Consider the following 16958-nt stretch of genomic DNA (forward strand, 5'->3'; position numbering starts at 1 on the left):
TTCGTTCATTTGATTTTAAAATAGCTTTTGAAGCATAATTTACATACCATGAAATTCTCCCAGTTCAAATATACAATCCAGTAATTTTTAGTAAATTTATAGAGTTGTGCAACTCAATCTGATTTTAGAACATTTCCATTACTCCCCAAGTATACCTCTATTTTATTTGCACACCTGCCACACTAATATGCTTTCTGTCTCTATAGATTTGCCTATTCTAGACATTTTAGGCAAATGAAATAATATAATAGGTGGTCTTTTGTGCCTGGCTCCTTTCACTTGGCATATTGTTTTCAAGATTTATCCAAGTTGTAGTGTGTATCAGTACTTCGTTCCTTTTTATGGCTGAATAATATTCCATCATATGACCATACCACATTTTGTTTATCCATTCATTAATGGATGGGCATTGGGCTGTTTCCACCTTGTGGCTACTGTGAATAGTGAATCAGTGTCTGGCTTCTTTTGCTCAACATCACCTTTGTGATACTCATCCATGCATTACATGTAGCACAGTTTGTCTTCAGAGATTTTCCCCTTTTCCAAATATTGAAGCTTTTGCTCTTGCCTCATTGGAATGTGATGGGTTAAACTCAAGGCAGGAAGAAACAAAACTTCAGCAGAGGAAGATTTTATCTGCCTATCTAAGTTATTCTAAAAGGGGAAGAAATAGACCAAAAAAAAAACCACCAAAAACCCCCACAACAACAACAAAACAAACCCAGAAGTTTATCAAGTGTCTATAAAGAGGGGCGTGCAAACATCTCTTCTATTTAATTAGGAATGTTTTATTGTTGTTCTTATTCTTCCAAAGAAGCCGTTATTGTTGTTATTTTTTAAAACTGTAATCAGAGTGGGGCCCAACTGTTAACGAGAGTAATCCACAGACGTGAGAGATAGGGGAGGTAAGGTTTTCAGTCAGCTCGGCTGAGCATGGGAGGCTCAGAGCTCTTCCCCCACCATCGTTGCTCTAAGTAACATTCAGTGAGGGTGACAGGAAACTCTGGTCTGGGGCTGAGGCAGTCTAGAGTTCTGAGGAAAACGAGGCATCCAGCATGTGTGTTACCGCCTACTTCCTGTAAGGGGCTCAGAGGAAGTCACAACCACCAAGAACACTGGAGCTTAAAGGGTCTTTGCTCACATCACTGCCATGCAAAGGGGCACTGACTTACACAATGGAGCAGAAGGGTGGCCCCCATTCCTTGAGACATTTTCAAGGTCTTAGTTTACCTTTTACTAATTTACCTAGAAAAATAAAGAGGCAACACTAGGGAAAAAAAAGTCATGGAGGTGGTGAAATATATGGATGGGAATTATGGGGACGGGAGAGTAGAACTTAACTCATATATTCCCTTATTAACCGTGTGTGTGCATGCACCTGAGCGTACGTGTATGTATGCACCCCTCCTCTAGCCCAGAACTATGCCACTGATTCACTCTGAACTTGGCCTCAGTTTACTCTTCCATAACACAGATGTTCTTTAAAGGGAGTTCTTATTTTACCAGCCTCTAATTCTGTGAATTCCAGGTATTTCCTGATTAAATGTATGAGCTTCAGTTTCCTCATCTGCAAAATGTAAGGTTGTTGGGAGAATTAAAGCACATAGAAGATTTCCTGGAATCTACCAGAACAAGGACCGTTAGGGCTGTCACTAGCCATTATTGTCACATGCTATGGTATACCATCTGTTGGAAGTATTAATTCCACTGTCTGCCTTTATCTGAGATATGCTGACATATTAGGAGTATATTTCCTTCTTTCTGCCCATAGGATTTAAAGGTGAATTTACAGAAGGTAATCTCAACACACAGGGTAGGTTACTGCGAAAGACAGACTGATAATTCATAGCCTTGTCATGTGGCATTACACTTCAGGAGAATGTCTCTGACACATTCAGGAGCTGGTTGTTTTCTTCTCTTGAAACAAATCCATTATTAAGTCAACACTGCATCTTTAATGACATCTTTGAATCATAGAAATACGATAAACCAATGCCTTGGAGTAAGGCTCCTGCCTAAAATTCAGGTCACCCAACGTGTGCGATGCTGTAAGGTAAGGAATAGCTGCTCACAAGGAATTTACCCTCTACCTCAATGGGTTAAGACAGAAGAGAAACTCCTGAGGCCTGAGGCAGAGTGGGAACAGTGTCACTGGAGAAATAATGACATTGCACCATTCCAAGGCCAGGCCACCACATTCCATGGCCAGAGAGAGGGAAAGCATGAGAGGCTTCTCAGAGGTAGTGTTATCTGATAAATTGATAGGATGATGTAGGAGATGCTTTACTGCAGTTCCCAAACTTGGGTAAGTCCCAGAATCACCTGGGTGCCACCTCCAGAGCTTCCACCTGGTGAGGGCTGGAGTTTGGAATTTGTATTTTTAAAAAGATCCCCCAATGATGCTCATGATCAGCCAGGTTCTCTTTAAGCATGGTTGTTAATTTAAAAACATTTATGAAGCATTTGATGTATTCATTCACTCAACAACTACTTATTGAGGAACTGCCTTGTCATAAATCCAGTTTGGGATTCTAGGTGTAGCAGGAAGATAAAGCCTTTATATTCTAGTGGAGAACTATGGATGGGACAGTACTGTCAGGAGGTCTAGTTAATAAAAATGCATCAATCCACCCCTTCAGTGTCCTCTACTTGTTAGATAAAGAGATTGTAAACACACCCAGGAAACAATTCTGCTTTTGTTTCAAGCAGAGGACAATACAGGGACTCACTGAAGTTTGCCCTTATATTACCGAAGGCGGCAAAGAGGATTTGGTCAAGTCGTTCAGAATATGAGCAGGAAGGAGTGTTTCAACTGCCCCAGCAAGCAAAACGTATTTAAGTGTCTCCAAAGTAATCCCATAAAACAGGAAACCACTTCAGCTTGTCATTCATGTGGACTGTTTCAAGTGCGCCGTGGGTAACACTTCATCAACCAATGTGTGATTGAAAAGAACAAAACTGCACTTATTTAAACATTATAATTCAAGTTTTTAATTAATTTTGCAATCCTCTCAGTTCTCATCGGTCAGGTTTTACTATGCTATCCAATTACATAGGTTGGGGAACTAGGAGCGGAGCCAACTGCCCAGGCATCACAAGTTTAACTTGAAAAAATACAGATTCCCAGGAACTAACTGGAGATTCTGATTCTAGGTCTGGGGCAGGGCCCATGGGGAATCTGGATTTTTAAGTTTCCCAGTGAGTCTAATGCATGGTCTCCTGGGGACCACAGGAAATGTTTAAGTGCTGAGTTGATGTGCGACCAAGGAAAAACCAGGGTCCAGTCATGACTCAGCTCAATTCCTCTTCCTCCCACGAGATGTGACTCCTTAGAATCTTCTCTGAGCTCCGAGGTCACAAACTGGAGAGTTTGCCTTGTTTCCCAGTAGAGTCTAAAGCTTACTGAGGTCAAAGATCCTGTCTCAAGTACCCCTAAGGGCTTCATCCTGTGCTCAGCAAAATGGTAAGGTACTCGAGTTCCTAGTCAGCAAGCGTGATGAAGGAAATGGTGCACACACACTGTAGCTGAGGCGGCTGCTAACAGAGACGGCGGCCAGAACTCAGGCTGCTTCTGATGCATCCCTCCCTGGTAAGCAGCGTCTTTTGGGAAATCCATAAACCACCGAACTTGCTCTCTTTGATGAGATCAAGCTGCCCAAGGGCAGAACATCTCACCTTGTCCTCTATGCTAGCTGCTTGCTAATTGGCAACTTACCTGCAGAAGATGGAGTTCACTGCTCCCAGTATGACTGTGGGTTTTCCTTCTCCCCCCCCTTTTCCTCTTTTAGAAATTCTATTTTTGCCTTAGATGGAATGAATCAATCTGTTACCAGTTTCCCTTTCTACAAAAGTACATAGCATGCTAATAATTAACTGTATGCCTTTAAATTATTCTTTGACAATATTCATCAACCCTCCACAGTGGCTCATTCCTAACCACTGTGCAAATAGTGGCCACCATGTTGGGTGACCAGCTGTCCCGGTTTGCCCAGGACTGAGTGGGCTGGGGATTCCTGAACACAGGACTCTCAGTTTTAAAACTGGGACAGTCCCAGGCAAACCAAGATGAGTTGGTCACCCCACCCGCATTCCGTGCAGGAAAGATTTGCAATTTAATTTAAAATTCTTAAAGATAGGGTGTCTGGGTTGCTCAGCTAGTTAAGCGTCTGCCTTCGGCTCAGGTCATGATCCCAGGGTCCTGAGACTGAGTTTCCTGCTTCTCCCTCTCCCTCTGCCTGTTGCTCCCCCTGCTCGTGCTTGCTCTCTCCCACTCCCTCTCTCTCTCTCTCTCAAATAAATAAGTAAAATCTTTTAAAAAATAAAATTCTTAAAGATAGGAAAACCTTCAGACCCAAACTGAGAAATGTTATATGGTGAAATGGCAGGAATAGGGTTGACATTTTGGCACAGGGAGATTAATGCTTCCATCAACTCATACCAACGGTTTACTGGTGTCACCGGTGAGGCTAGTGTTGGGTACAGGTCATTAACATCATCTGAATATTAGATGCACCTGGAGAGATTTTTCTCTGAATTACTAATGCCTAGATCCTACCAACTAGATATTCTGATTTAATTAATCTGGGGTGGGGCTTGGGCACAGGTATTTTTAAAAATGTTTCCCAGGGAATTCTAGTGTGCAAACAGGTCTGAGAACAACTGCTCTAAGCATATATGCTGGTAAATTCATTGATTGCTCTGTGGAAGACTTTTTCTCCATAACTCCATGCATTTGGTTTCTCTGAAAGAGCCGTCAGTGTGCAATTTTTCAGTGCTACTCAAAGTGTGGTCTGTGGGTGGGCGCCAGATGGCAAATTGTTGCTGGTCCATCACCAAACAAAAAGAGAAATCGAGAGTAGGCATTTAGAAATTTTTCATAGCAATCAGAGTAATTTTATGTCTAATGAATCTAAAGCTAATAAAAAAATTGAACTTGAATTTTTTGTGTCTTTGCTTCTTTATTTTTTCTAGTAGTTTATTTTTATTTCTTTTATAAAATGTAAGTCTGTGACAAATTAGAAATTGAAAACCAACCACAAAAATGTGATCCATCAACACAGACATTTGAGAGGCACTGTCCTAGAATAACAAATGACCCTCTGGTCCAGGCAGAGAGGGTTCACCTTGAGTGCCAATCACCTGATGGTGGCTGCCTGCAGCCCCATGTTTGAGAAGGATCCCAAAGCCATGGACCATGATCAACTCTCTCACATAAGATCAGGAGCAAAGGATGACAGCATGAGTATTGGGTAACTGTCATTGCTGATTTAATCCAACGCTCATCCTGTACTCATTGAGAAACTAAGGTCCAGGAAGAAGAAACATCCCCCAAATCACCCACTGTGTTGGTGAGAGAGCAGGGACTGGGACCTGTACTTTCCCCACTGCACCCTGCTTTCTCTCTTCTCATCCCTCTCTCCCTTTATTCTGACATCCCTGGGCAAGATCAGTCCTGCTACTTATACTGCATGGCTGTTGAGAACCGCTGCATGAAAAATAAGTTAAAACAAGTGATGTATTTCTTCTGGACACACAACCCAACCAAGTAGTATCTAAGTCACACTCACCCCTGAGTGAGAAGCAGGCAAGGCAACTAGCCCCATGGCCCCCCGGGGTCAGCCATCCTGGCCAGAAAGGCCATGATACCTGTTGTGACAGTTGCACGTCAGTACCAAGGCCTTGAACCCTCACTGGGTTTCTTACCCTATTATATGCTAGTTTCTATAAATCCCCAGAATATTTCCACTGGACATGAAAACCAGTGTAATCCAGTATGCCGGCTTACTGCATTGGCATAAATGATAGCATGGCTGGAAAAAAGAGCAAAATTCATTTTATTTTAAGTCAAAAGGTAGGTTAAAGGAGACTTACTGTGTCCAAAAGAAGTTTTTCAGCTTTGTCTCGGCTGATACTCTTATTGTACCACCTGAAAGCAGGAAAAAGTCATATGTCAATGACAGTTAAAAAATTTTTATTATTTACTTGTAAAAGATAATGCTAGAAAATGATTTGGTCTTTTTCTGTCTGTACCAGTGCCTTCCAACTTAAAAACAAAGGCATGAACCATTTCCAGGTAATAAAATGTTTAATTGGAAGGGAACAAAGGAATCAGAATTGGTAAAGTGTCAATAATTTTTGAAGCTGGGTTTTGGGTATATGGAGGTTTATTATATTATTCTCCTTACTTTTGTGCAAGTTGGAAATTTTCCATAATAAAATTTTAGAAAACCTTCATCTTCTCCATTTCATAAGTCAGTGGGTGGTTTTGAGTAGGATGATGCTAGGACAGCTATAAAAACTGATCACAAATTTGAAAGTTTAGGCTTGTAAAGCAATTGCAGTATTTTCCTCTTTTAGATTGGTTTTCAAGATCTTCTGCAAAATGATTATATTATTTTTATAATTTTGGGGTCTGGTGAAAAAAAACCCTAAAAAGTGGTAAGAAGAATATGAGTGATTTTTAGAGGTGAGGTTTTTGAATGTTGCTGGTAACACTTGAGCCACATCCTGGGTTCCCTGGCTACTTATTAGATAAGAGGAGTTAGAAGGATCATCAGTTAACAATCAGTTTTAGGAAAGTATAAACCCCAGAGGAGAGAAGTTCCGGGTGGGGAAGGAACATTACTCATCAAACTCGTGTGGCTATTAGAAAGTAGCTACAAATAAGGGAATTAATGGAGCCACCTGAACTTTTGAACATCATGTAACTGAGTGGTACTTTATACCGCAGTGGGCTCTTGTAACTTATCTAGCTGAGGGATGGCAAATAGGCTTCATCTCATGTGCAAGCTCTGGTCAATTAGTCGTAGCTGCCTAAAGCTGTGCACCTGAGCTCAGTAGGTAAGTGTGTCATGATCTAAGAGTGATGTCTACCCTGAGTTCAGGAATGGGGAGGGAATGCCAGCTAGAGTTCCTCCTTCAACTTGTCTGACCCTTCATTTTAAGGGAAAGGGATCTGAGATCCAGCCTGGTGAGGAAATTCGCCCAAGGTTATGCCCCCAAATCAGGGCAGGAGACCTGAAGCCAATCATTGGATGTACCAAACCATGATTATGCTCCCAGATGGTACATTTTTGAGTTCTTATGCAGATGTCACCTGAAACTAGACAATACTAAGTTCAAGGATAAAAAATCATCATATTGGGTATTTTATATATATATATACTTATATATATATATATAAGTATATATAAAGTCTGGATGTTTGCTTGTGAGTCATTTTATTCTCTAGCTGTGATCCCATAATCTGAAAATGCAAACCGACAGTATGTAGAATAAATAGGGCTCACAGACTGTTTTGCTTATATGGTCTAGTGTTTTGTTTTGTTCTGTTTTGTTTATGAACTAAAATACCTTCGGGGGGGGGGGGAATACACTTTTTTATTTGCCTCAGGCTCCACCATTCTCTAGTGCTTTATACTCTGCTGGAATTTTGAGTTTGTTCCCTCTATCATGAATGACGAGATTCTGATTAAAAGCAAAAACAAAACTTCCCAGCCTAATGATCATTTGAAATAAATGCCTATTTTTTTCCCTAAAGGCATTGGCTATAAAAAAATGAAAGGATTTTATTTAAGCATATTTCCTACATGTTTCATTGCAGCTCAAGTATTCTTGGAACTGATGACTCTTCTGTTAGCTGAGGGAGGGGCTACTCACACATACTTGATCAAAGCCAGTCTCAGGTTGAGAGACTCTTCAGAAAATGGTAGCTCTTCACTACAGAGTCTATTAGAATTTCAGCAACAAATAACTTGACCACATTTGAACTAATAAGAGCCCAAATGAGTTAACAGAAGTCTTCATTAGCTAATATTCTTCAACCCTGGTATCTTACATTTGGAGAGGACTTAAACATTTTTCATTTTTAAATAATTTCAAATGTATAGAAAAGTTATAAAATACTATTAAAGAACTCCCATATACACTTGACCCAGATGAACTAATTTCTGACATTTTACGTATTTGCTTTACCATTCCCTCTGAATATATATATATATATATTTTCCAAACCATTTGAGAATAGACTTTTACTCCTAAGTACTTCAATATGTATTTCTTTTTTTTTTTTTTAAGATTTTATTTATTTGTCAGAGAGAGAGAGAGAGAGAACAAGCAGGGGGAGCGGCAGGCAGAGGGAGAGGGAGCTCAATCCCAGGACCCTGGGATCATGACCTGAGCCGAAGGCAGACGCTTAAAGGCTGAGCCACCCAGGAGCCCCTTCAGTATGTATTTCTAAGAAATAGAATATATACTTATATACCTATATAAAAATGGTACAATTACCAAAATCAGGAAATTTAACATTGATGCAATACTATTATCTAATTTCAGACTTTATTCAAATTTCATCGGTTGTCCCAATGATGTGTTTTGTCATTTTTTTTTTTTTTTTTTAGAGAGGGAGAGAGAGAGAGGTGGGGGGAAGGGGCAAAAGGAGAGGGAGAAAGAGAATCTTAAGCAGGTTCTATGCCCAGCATGGAACCCAAAACACGGCTTGATCTCACAACTCTGAAATCATGACCTGAGCTGAAATTAAGAGCCAGACGCTTAACTGACTGAACCACCCAGGTGCCCTTGGTTTTTTTTTTAATGGCTCAAGATCCAATCCAGGATTACTAGTCCATTTAATCAACACTCATCTCCTTAAGCTCCTTCAATGTGGACCAACTTCTCAGCCTTTTGTGTCTTTTATAATATTAACATTTTTGAAGAGCACAGGCCAATTATTTTGTAGAATATGGATTTGCCTATTATTTCCTCATGATGAAACTCAGATTATGCATGTCTGGGCAGGAATATCCAGAAGTAATGTTGTGTCCTTCTCAGTGCATCACATCAGGAGGCTTGGGGTGTCTGTTTAGACATCATTGATGTTTCTTGCCTGAATTAGTTGATACTTTGAGTTACAAATGGTGATTTTTAAATGTGATCATCCTTCTACATTCATTAGCTGGCACTCTATGGTAAGAAAGAACTTTCTCGTTTATTTATTTATTTACTTACTTACCTATCAAACTATCTGCTTGTTATCGATTCTTATTTTACTCAACGGACTATAGTCCATTACTGTCATTACTTATTTTGACACTCAAATTGTCACATATTTGGCCAGAAGGAACAATTTTAAGCTTCTTTGCCCTTTCACAAGTCCACATCATTAAAATATTTTGGGGGGCAGTACTTCTTTACTTTCTGGTGCAAGGTGTTCCAAGTTCATCCTGTTCTTTCCCTGCCTCGACTCTGAATCCCCAAGCCGTTTTTTCAAGAACTCTATTTTAGTGGGAAGCGCTATTTAGAAAGGAAGATCTGTGAACACAGAGCTGTTGTGGTGGCTATGAGGCTATTGTTTCTGGACCCTCCAGCAGGTGAGCTGGGGAGCATACGTACATGGTGAGTACATTGTCCACTACAATTGCATTTTATTAAACATTAAGTAGTTCCATTAAAATTATATCCATGTGAACTCTTCTCTAAGTGACAACTTGAAATAAACAATACAAGCCAAGCAGATATTTAATACCTATTTGTCTGCTATTTTGGTATTGGAAGTACTGCCTTAAAGCGTGTTTTAAGTGAGTTTGTATTTGATCAGTGTTCATACTGTTTTCTTCCTTCTCAAGTAAGACCAAGATTCCCGGAAGAATCTTTTCCTTTTACCACAATCTATGTGCATATCTTAGAGTCATCTGTTTGATAAAAGGGGAAGTGAGTACATATATAGGCCCCCTTCTTCTATTTAAATTGTTCCTCTACTGTTTACTTAGGGATCAAAGCACAAGAGAAAAAAAATGCTTGGTACTTTTATAATCAACCAATAATTTATTCCTAATCTAAGGAGGACCTTAGTACCATATTTTTAGAAAACAAAGAAAATATCTTACTCATAAGTTTCCAGGCTATTTGGAGATTTTTCCACCAGATAACTGCTTGGTACATATCCTTCATGCCTGTTAAAAGAGAAATTCATGTTTAGACTATTATAGGACAAATTTTCACATCTCCATTTTAGAGGTGGTTCAATCCGTTAAAAGTCATTTAAAGATGGGGGAGTCTTACATTATTTGGCATTCATGATAAGACATTTTAAAGTTTTAGAATAAAAGAGTCGCTAAAAATAACAAAAATCCACCATCTGTTAAAGGCAATAGATTTCACCACTAAAATGTGAACCATAATAAATAAGAAGTGGCCATGTCAGTCAAAAAGCATTATTTGTTGCTCTCCTCATTGTGAAATTTCCTCTAGTGGAAAAAAGATTAATGTTCAGTCTCTATTTTCTATAAGGAAACATTTTCTTTGGGGTGTGACAATTAGTATTTTTTCCACTTTAGTGCTACCATTTTATAGTCAAGAACCCAAAATAATTAAAATATAAAAAATCACTTTCCAACCACAGGTCCCAAAAGATACTGCCAGTCAGCATTATAAGCTTTTAATTCAAGGCCTCCCTAATATGTTGTTGTTGTTAGTTGAACTCCCTCAGATACAAATGGTAAAACATGAGAAAAAAGAATAGAGTCACGCTGGATTTAGAGGTAGGAGCTTCTTTTGAGCAGGAATACATAATTGTGCATAAACAAAGACATATGGATAAGGAGACTAATCAGCACATCAAAATACTTTACATTTGTGTGTGGTCTTGTATTTTGCAAAGCACGTTCACATTCATTATTGCATTTAATACTACAAGGTGAAAACAATGTCTCTTTTACTCTCTGGGGCTCTGGCTCCCTCTCTGTAAAATGAGGGCCTTAAACTAGATTCCACATAAAATTCCTCCCAACTCTGCCAATCTATAAAAAGATGCCTGAGAGTTTCTTGCTCTTTACTTCATAAAGCATATTTTAATTTTTATATAATAAGGCCATTTTTCAATCTGGTGATGGTGTTTAATGAGGAATGCATAATCTATTTTACAGAATTGTTTTGAGGAGTAAAGAAATCAAGAATGGGGATGCCAAATATGGGAAGATTGTCTCATATCCTGTGCCCATGGCTGACATTGCTAGTCAATCATGACATGCTTCCTTTGGAGAACTGAACACCCAGCTTCAGAATCATCCCTAATATGGTGCTCAAGGCAGTCTGTGCCAATTGATAGAAATCAAGTTATTCTAAAATTTGCTATTTCTTTTATATCTGTCTTTTGGAATCCACTTGATTTTGTCTGGTTTTGCCAACCATATGTTTGCAATTCCAGTACTAGGTCAAATATAATTTTTACTTTCAAATAGAATAACTGTGTTCTAATATGCCAACCACATAACATTATGTGATAATATGATTATCACAAATGGTGATTCTCTTCATTTGTATGTGGATGTAGAATTTACAAAGCTCCTTTCACTTTTAGCATCTCATTGATTCCCTCAACCCTGTAAGATAGACGGAGCTGATATTATCATCTGTGTTTCATAGATAAGGAAATGGATGCCTAAAGTTTAAGTGACTTTTCCAAAGACCTACAACAAGAGCAGCTGATACTAAAGTCCAAGGCTTCTGTCGCCCCATCTTGTGTACTTTCCACGATACTGCATTATTACAAAGCACGCTGGGGAAATTCCCAAAACACCAATTAGATTCTAGGGTGTCCTCTTTGATGGCCTTTGAAGTGCAGAGCTGAGTATTTCCATAGGCCACTGAACAAAGGGTAAACTGTCATTTGGGGAAGTGAAACCTAGGAGAAGAAATTTCTTGGCACATTAGGTGTGCTACATTTATTTAGCAATGATATTTAGCAAATAAATGTCAGTTGACTGGAGGAGTGAATTTCTGAATAAGTTCTTCTGGCAGTCTGTTTCTGATATGGGACTCCTTATAATAGGCAAAGCGAAGGTGATGTGATAGGCCTCACTTGCCTCCACGAGTCAGCTAGAGAGGGAGGTTCCACACGAGGTGCTTTGGGGTCTGTTCCTAGCTAGCCAGCAGCACTGGCTCCTAGACCACAGTCCTTGAACGCACCGTATTTTCCACCCCTCCCTCACTCTCCCTCTAGTGGTGTCAATAAGGCTACTTAAAGAGAAGGCGCTTTGACAAAGCAAGTTTTGATCTCTGTAAAAAGTAAAGCCTTAACCCTAAAGATATTTGTGTGCCTCTTTTTTTACTCATCAGATTAGCTTTTTTTTTTTTTTTTAAGGTTCGTGATACCCAGTGTTGACACTCCCACACACTGTTGGTGGGTAGTGGGAATGTAAATTTGGCAACCTTTCTGAGGGAATTATCTACCTAAATTGAGATGCTCTGACTCAACAGTTCCATAGTTAGAAATATGAGATAAATATTTTTGCAAAAGAAAAATATATTTTTAAAACTATATATGTTGCAATTTTTTTTCAAAAAATTGCCCAGAAACATGAGCATGAGCAATATGAGATCTTCATTGTGGCTTTGTTTAAAATAACAAAGAAAACAATTTGGAAACTAAATATCCTACCATTTAAGATCATTCAAATATTTATAATACAAGCACACCTTCCAAAACTATGCAATTATTTAAAAAATAAATTTGTATCACTGATATGAAAAGATCTCCAAGATATATTACTAAAGGTCAAAAGCAAGGTGAAGAGCAGAATGAATCACCTTTGTGTGAATGAAAAAGAAAGGATTCATTTGTGTATGTATAAATTTTTTGTTTGGGATACATAAGAAAGTGTTAATAGTGATTACTTTTGGAATTGATATGGGGACAAATGGAGGTTGGATTTTTATTTTTTTTAAATAAAACATCGATTTAGGCCATCCAACACTGCAGTGATGGAGTCTTTTCTTTTTCTTTTTTATATTTTTAAATCAGTAATAACCTCATGCTTTAAAAATGTATAAACCTGTAATATTAGTATACAAGGATGTTCATTGCAGTGTTGTTAATATCTGCAATATATTGGAAATAACCTGAGCACCCAGCAAGAGAATTGCTCAGTTATGGTATACTTTTGTGTTAGATTTATGCAATCATTGAAATCATATTCTGGAGAATATTCCAGGGCTTGGGTAAATACCTCTGACATATTAAAAGGAAAAACTAAAGCCTTATAAAACAATATGAATCTGATGCCTTAAAATTAAGTACTAGTATCTAAGTCATATATATCCCAGAGCATTCTGAAAGTTAACAAAAGTAATTTTGTTGTATTTCAGATCAGAGAAGGGCTTATAAGATTTTTTTTTTTTCCATTCAGAACTCCCATAGTGGGCAACTGGTATTAGCACAACTCAACTTTCTCCCTGAATCATGTAGATGGCTAGTTCAAAGACTGGTAGTGTAGCTAAGTCTTTAGTATCTTCTTCCTGATGCTTCTTAATATAACCACTAATCTGTACCATTTCCACATGCTTTTTCTTTTCACTGAAAATAGACACTTCACAATGGGATGTGCCTTCAGTCTCATCTAAACACTCAAGAACAATAGTGCTTCCTTGTAGAACAAGCTGCCAATCTCCTACTCTATGGATGTTAGTGAAAAAACCCAGGGAATTTTTAGATGGGCTTGGGGGCTGGGAGTGCTTGTGGGGGAGCGAGCATAGCAAGTGACACCTCCACCACTTCTGAGAAGTGGAAAGATCCCCTCAACCACTTCTGCCTTCCTCTTTCTTTTACCTCTGCTCTCCTCTCCTAACTCAGCACAATGGTCATGCTGATGGAGGCAGGACATATCATTCCAGTGTTTTCTCTGTTCTCACCTACCCTCAAGCCCTGGGACAGCAACCACAAAGATGCCTTACCCATTCCTGTCCTGTACTCTCCACCAGTGAATCTCGGAACTGTCCAGCAGGTAGTACTCCTCATTGCGTTGTAGCATGAGCTCCTGTGGATCGTTTGTTTGGTAGTCATACAAGGCAATGACAATGGTTTCTTCATGTTCCCGAAGTGATCGCTGGAGGAGGTAGAAAACAAAACCAAGCGATGACATAGAAAGGAGGTAAACTGCAGAACAAGGTCAACAAGTCCCTAAATTATAACTTGCTCCTGGTTCTATGCCAGGTCAATACACCAGTTCCTACAATCCATTGGGTATTTGCTGAAACCACCTGCCTTCTCTAGTTGGCTTTCTTTATGACTTAAGACTGTAGTGCTGAATATGACACAAAGACAATCAGTACCTGGAATTCTTTGCCCCTCTCATTCTGTGTGCTGAATTTTGACCACAGTGAATTCCAAGCAGCTACATGCTTTTCATAAAAGTCTGTTGGTCACAAGTTGCAGCCTCTCTACTGGCAGCATCATATTCTCGATGAAAGTGATGCAGTCACTGCTAAGTTATTCAGTACATGCTTTTCTGATTTGACTTGCAGCTTTGTCCAGATCCATAGGATCATAGACTCCTGGAGCTGGAATGCCTCTGAGAGATCATTCAATCCATTCTTCTGTTTAGAATGGGGAAACAGAGCCCCAGATGGGGAAATAGATATGGCTAAGCTTAACCCTTGAATTAATCTTAATGCTCTCTCTACGATAGCACATGGACTTCCTTCTTCCTCTTAGGGGCTCTCTTGCCTAAATCTACTTCTCAGTACCTTTTTAAGAATGATATGTTGAAGACATGAAGAAGAGATGATAAAGCAAACAATTGTGGAAGTTCAGGAAGGGCACACTTGCTACAGTTTGGCAGATTTTGTGAGACAGTAAATATGGAAGAGATTGAGATTACTGGTGGAGATGAGATTTGGTGTTGAGAAGCCAGTTTCTTTCTTTTTCTTTTTCTTTTTTTAAAGATTTTATTTATTTGACAGAGAGAGACACAGCGAGAGAGGGAACATAAGCAGGGTGAGTGGGAGAGGGAGAAACAGGCTTCCCACTGAACAGGGTGCCTGATGTGGGGTTTGAACCCAGGACCCTGGGACCATGACCTGAGCCGAAGGCAGATGCTTAACGACTGAGCCACCCAGGTACCCCGAGAAGCCAAAGTTTCTATGAGCACATTGAAGCATTTGGTGGTATAAAAGTCCTGGAGATCTAGAAAGAAAAGCTTGTCGTACTGATGTAGTATGTCATCCCAGCTGAGCCCAGTTTAGGATTTGAAGTCTAGATATCGGTGGAGCTCATGAGATGGTGTACTGGAGTACTGCAGATAAGAGTCAATGGGACTGAGGCTTTCACCCCAAGAGCTAATGGAGGAAGGATTTATATTCAAGGGCACCTGAAGATTGCAGAGGGCTATGACATCATGGTATTCATCCCATTATAGGCCCAACTAATTGATCAATCCCTATGAAAAGAAAGCTAAGAGCAAGGTTCTCAAACCATGGTGGTAGCTTTCCATAGGGAGCATCTTGGACATCTATGGGGATGTTTTGAACGTCAGAAAGGTTTAGGTGTGCTGCTAGCATTTAATGGGAGAGGACCAAGAATGCAAAAAATCTCGGCAGTATCCCACATCCTGTACAACTTTTGAACGTCCTATTAAACATTCATGTGGTGAGAAACCTGCTTATAATAATAATATATAATAATACTCTGAGCCTAGATCCTACCTCTACCCTATATAGTTGGGACTATGGGGGAAACCATCTGCAAGCCAGAGGTGACTTCCCCAGATATGGCTTGATTCACCTAAATCTTATAAGTCAGTATATTAGATCAGTCTTTCTCCCTACTTCAATGTGCTCCAGAATCACCTAGAGGTTTATTAAAATGCAGATTGCTGAGACCCTCTTCCAGAGTTATGAATACAGTAGGTCTGGGGTGGGGCCTGAGAATTTACATTGCATTTCTAACCAGCTCCCAAGTGATGCTGATACTGCTCGTCCAGGGACCACACTTTGAGAACCACCACTTGAGTTAAAGACCACCACTCCAGAAGCTCTGCTGCCTACTAGCTTAACTACTAAGCTGTTGAATGGCCTTGGAAAAGACTCAAAATCTCTCTTGGGACTTGATTTCCCAAGCTTTAAAATGTGAATAAAACTATAACCCTCTGAAGTGGCTAGAACAGACAATGAGGAAAGGAGGTACATTCATATATATGTGTATATATATTTAATATATAAAGATTTATATATATGTATATCTTTGAAATAGTAAAAGTGTGGAAGTACTTTGAAAAATATAAAATAATATCAAAAGTAAGGTGTGGAGTAACTATACAATTTTATTTTATTTTTTAAAAAGATATTATTTATTCATTTGAAAAAGAGAGAGAGAGAGCATGAGTGGGCAGAGGGAGAGGGACAAGCAGACTCCCCACTGAGCAGGGAGCCCAACTTGTCCCAGGCTTATCCTTTTAAAGATTTTATTTATTCATTTGAGAAAGAGAGAGAGAGAGAGAGAGCATGAGTGGGCTGAGGGAGAGGGATAAGCAGACTCCCCACTGAGCAGGGAGCCCAACTTGTCCCAGGCTTGTCCCATTGTCGTACTGATGCTTCATTGTCGTACAATGCTTCTGAGATCATAACCTGAGCTGAAGGCAAACGCTTAACCATCTGAGCCAACCAGGTGCCACAATACACTATTTTATATAGATAGCTGTCATTATACCCCAAAGTGGTCAGGTGGCTGGATACACAGTTTGTTATCAATAAGTTTTTGTTGAATGAATAAAGTAAACTGAGGACTTAGCAGCTGAGCAGTCCTTTTATGTAAACAGACCCATGAGACAGTTCAGGTTCAAGAGACCCAGTGTGTTCATTTCAACTGAATTACTATAACCTGCTGCATTTGCCAAGGATCTGAAAAATCTGGGCAGATGGGGAAAGTGCAAAGGGGACATGCCAGTCAGGCAGCTGCAGTGATGGGTGTCCACCGTGCCCAGAGCTCGAGCCCTTACTTACCCTGTTGTCTTCAGGAGTAGGAGGAAGAGGCTTCTTTGAAGCTGAAACGAGGAAAACAGAAAAAGAAAATGAGCATGAAACCGAATGTGCCCAACCGGAGGTGAGCAGCCAGAGGGCTTTTCAGAGAAAAGGGGCCCTTAGGTGAACAACAGAAGAAAAGGGCCAGAAGAAGCTGATGAGACACA

General features: G+C 39.6%; 1 protein-coding gene across 1 annotated transcript in view; it reads right to left on the minus strand.

Moving 5' to 3' along the window:
* The window catches only part of ITK (IL2 inducible T cell kinase), a 63690-nt gene that overhangs the window by 18020 nt on the left and 28712 nt on the right, over positions 1-16958 (minus strand). Inside the window, exons 5-8 of the mRNA XM_045902064.3 lie at positions 16774-16814; positions 13729-13880; positions 9885-9950; positions 5872-5926 (exon numbers count right to left, since the gene is read on the minus strand). Coding sequence (XP_045758020.1) covers positions 5872-5926; positions 9885-9950; positions 13729-13880; positions 16774-16814 — 314 coding nt within the window. The remainder of the gene's footprint in view (positions 1-5871; positions 5927-9884; positions 9951-13728; positions 13881-16773; positions 16815-16958) is intronic.

The sequence above is a fragment of the Mirounga angustirostris genome, unplaced genomic scaffold, assembly GCF_029215605.1.
Source record: "Mirounga angustirostris isolate CCGP_5_RB_7025 unplaced genomic scaffold, mMirAng1.0.hap1 SCAF_7, whole genome shotgun sequence".
Lineage (NCBI taxonomy): Eukaryota > Metazoa > Chordata > Mammalia > Carnivora > Phocidae > Mirounga > Mirounga angustirostris.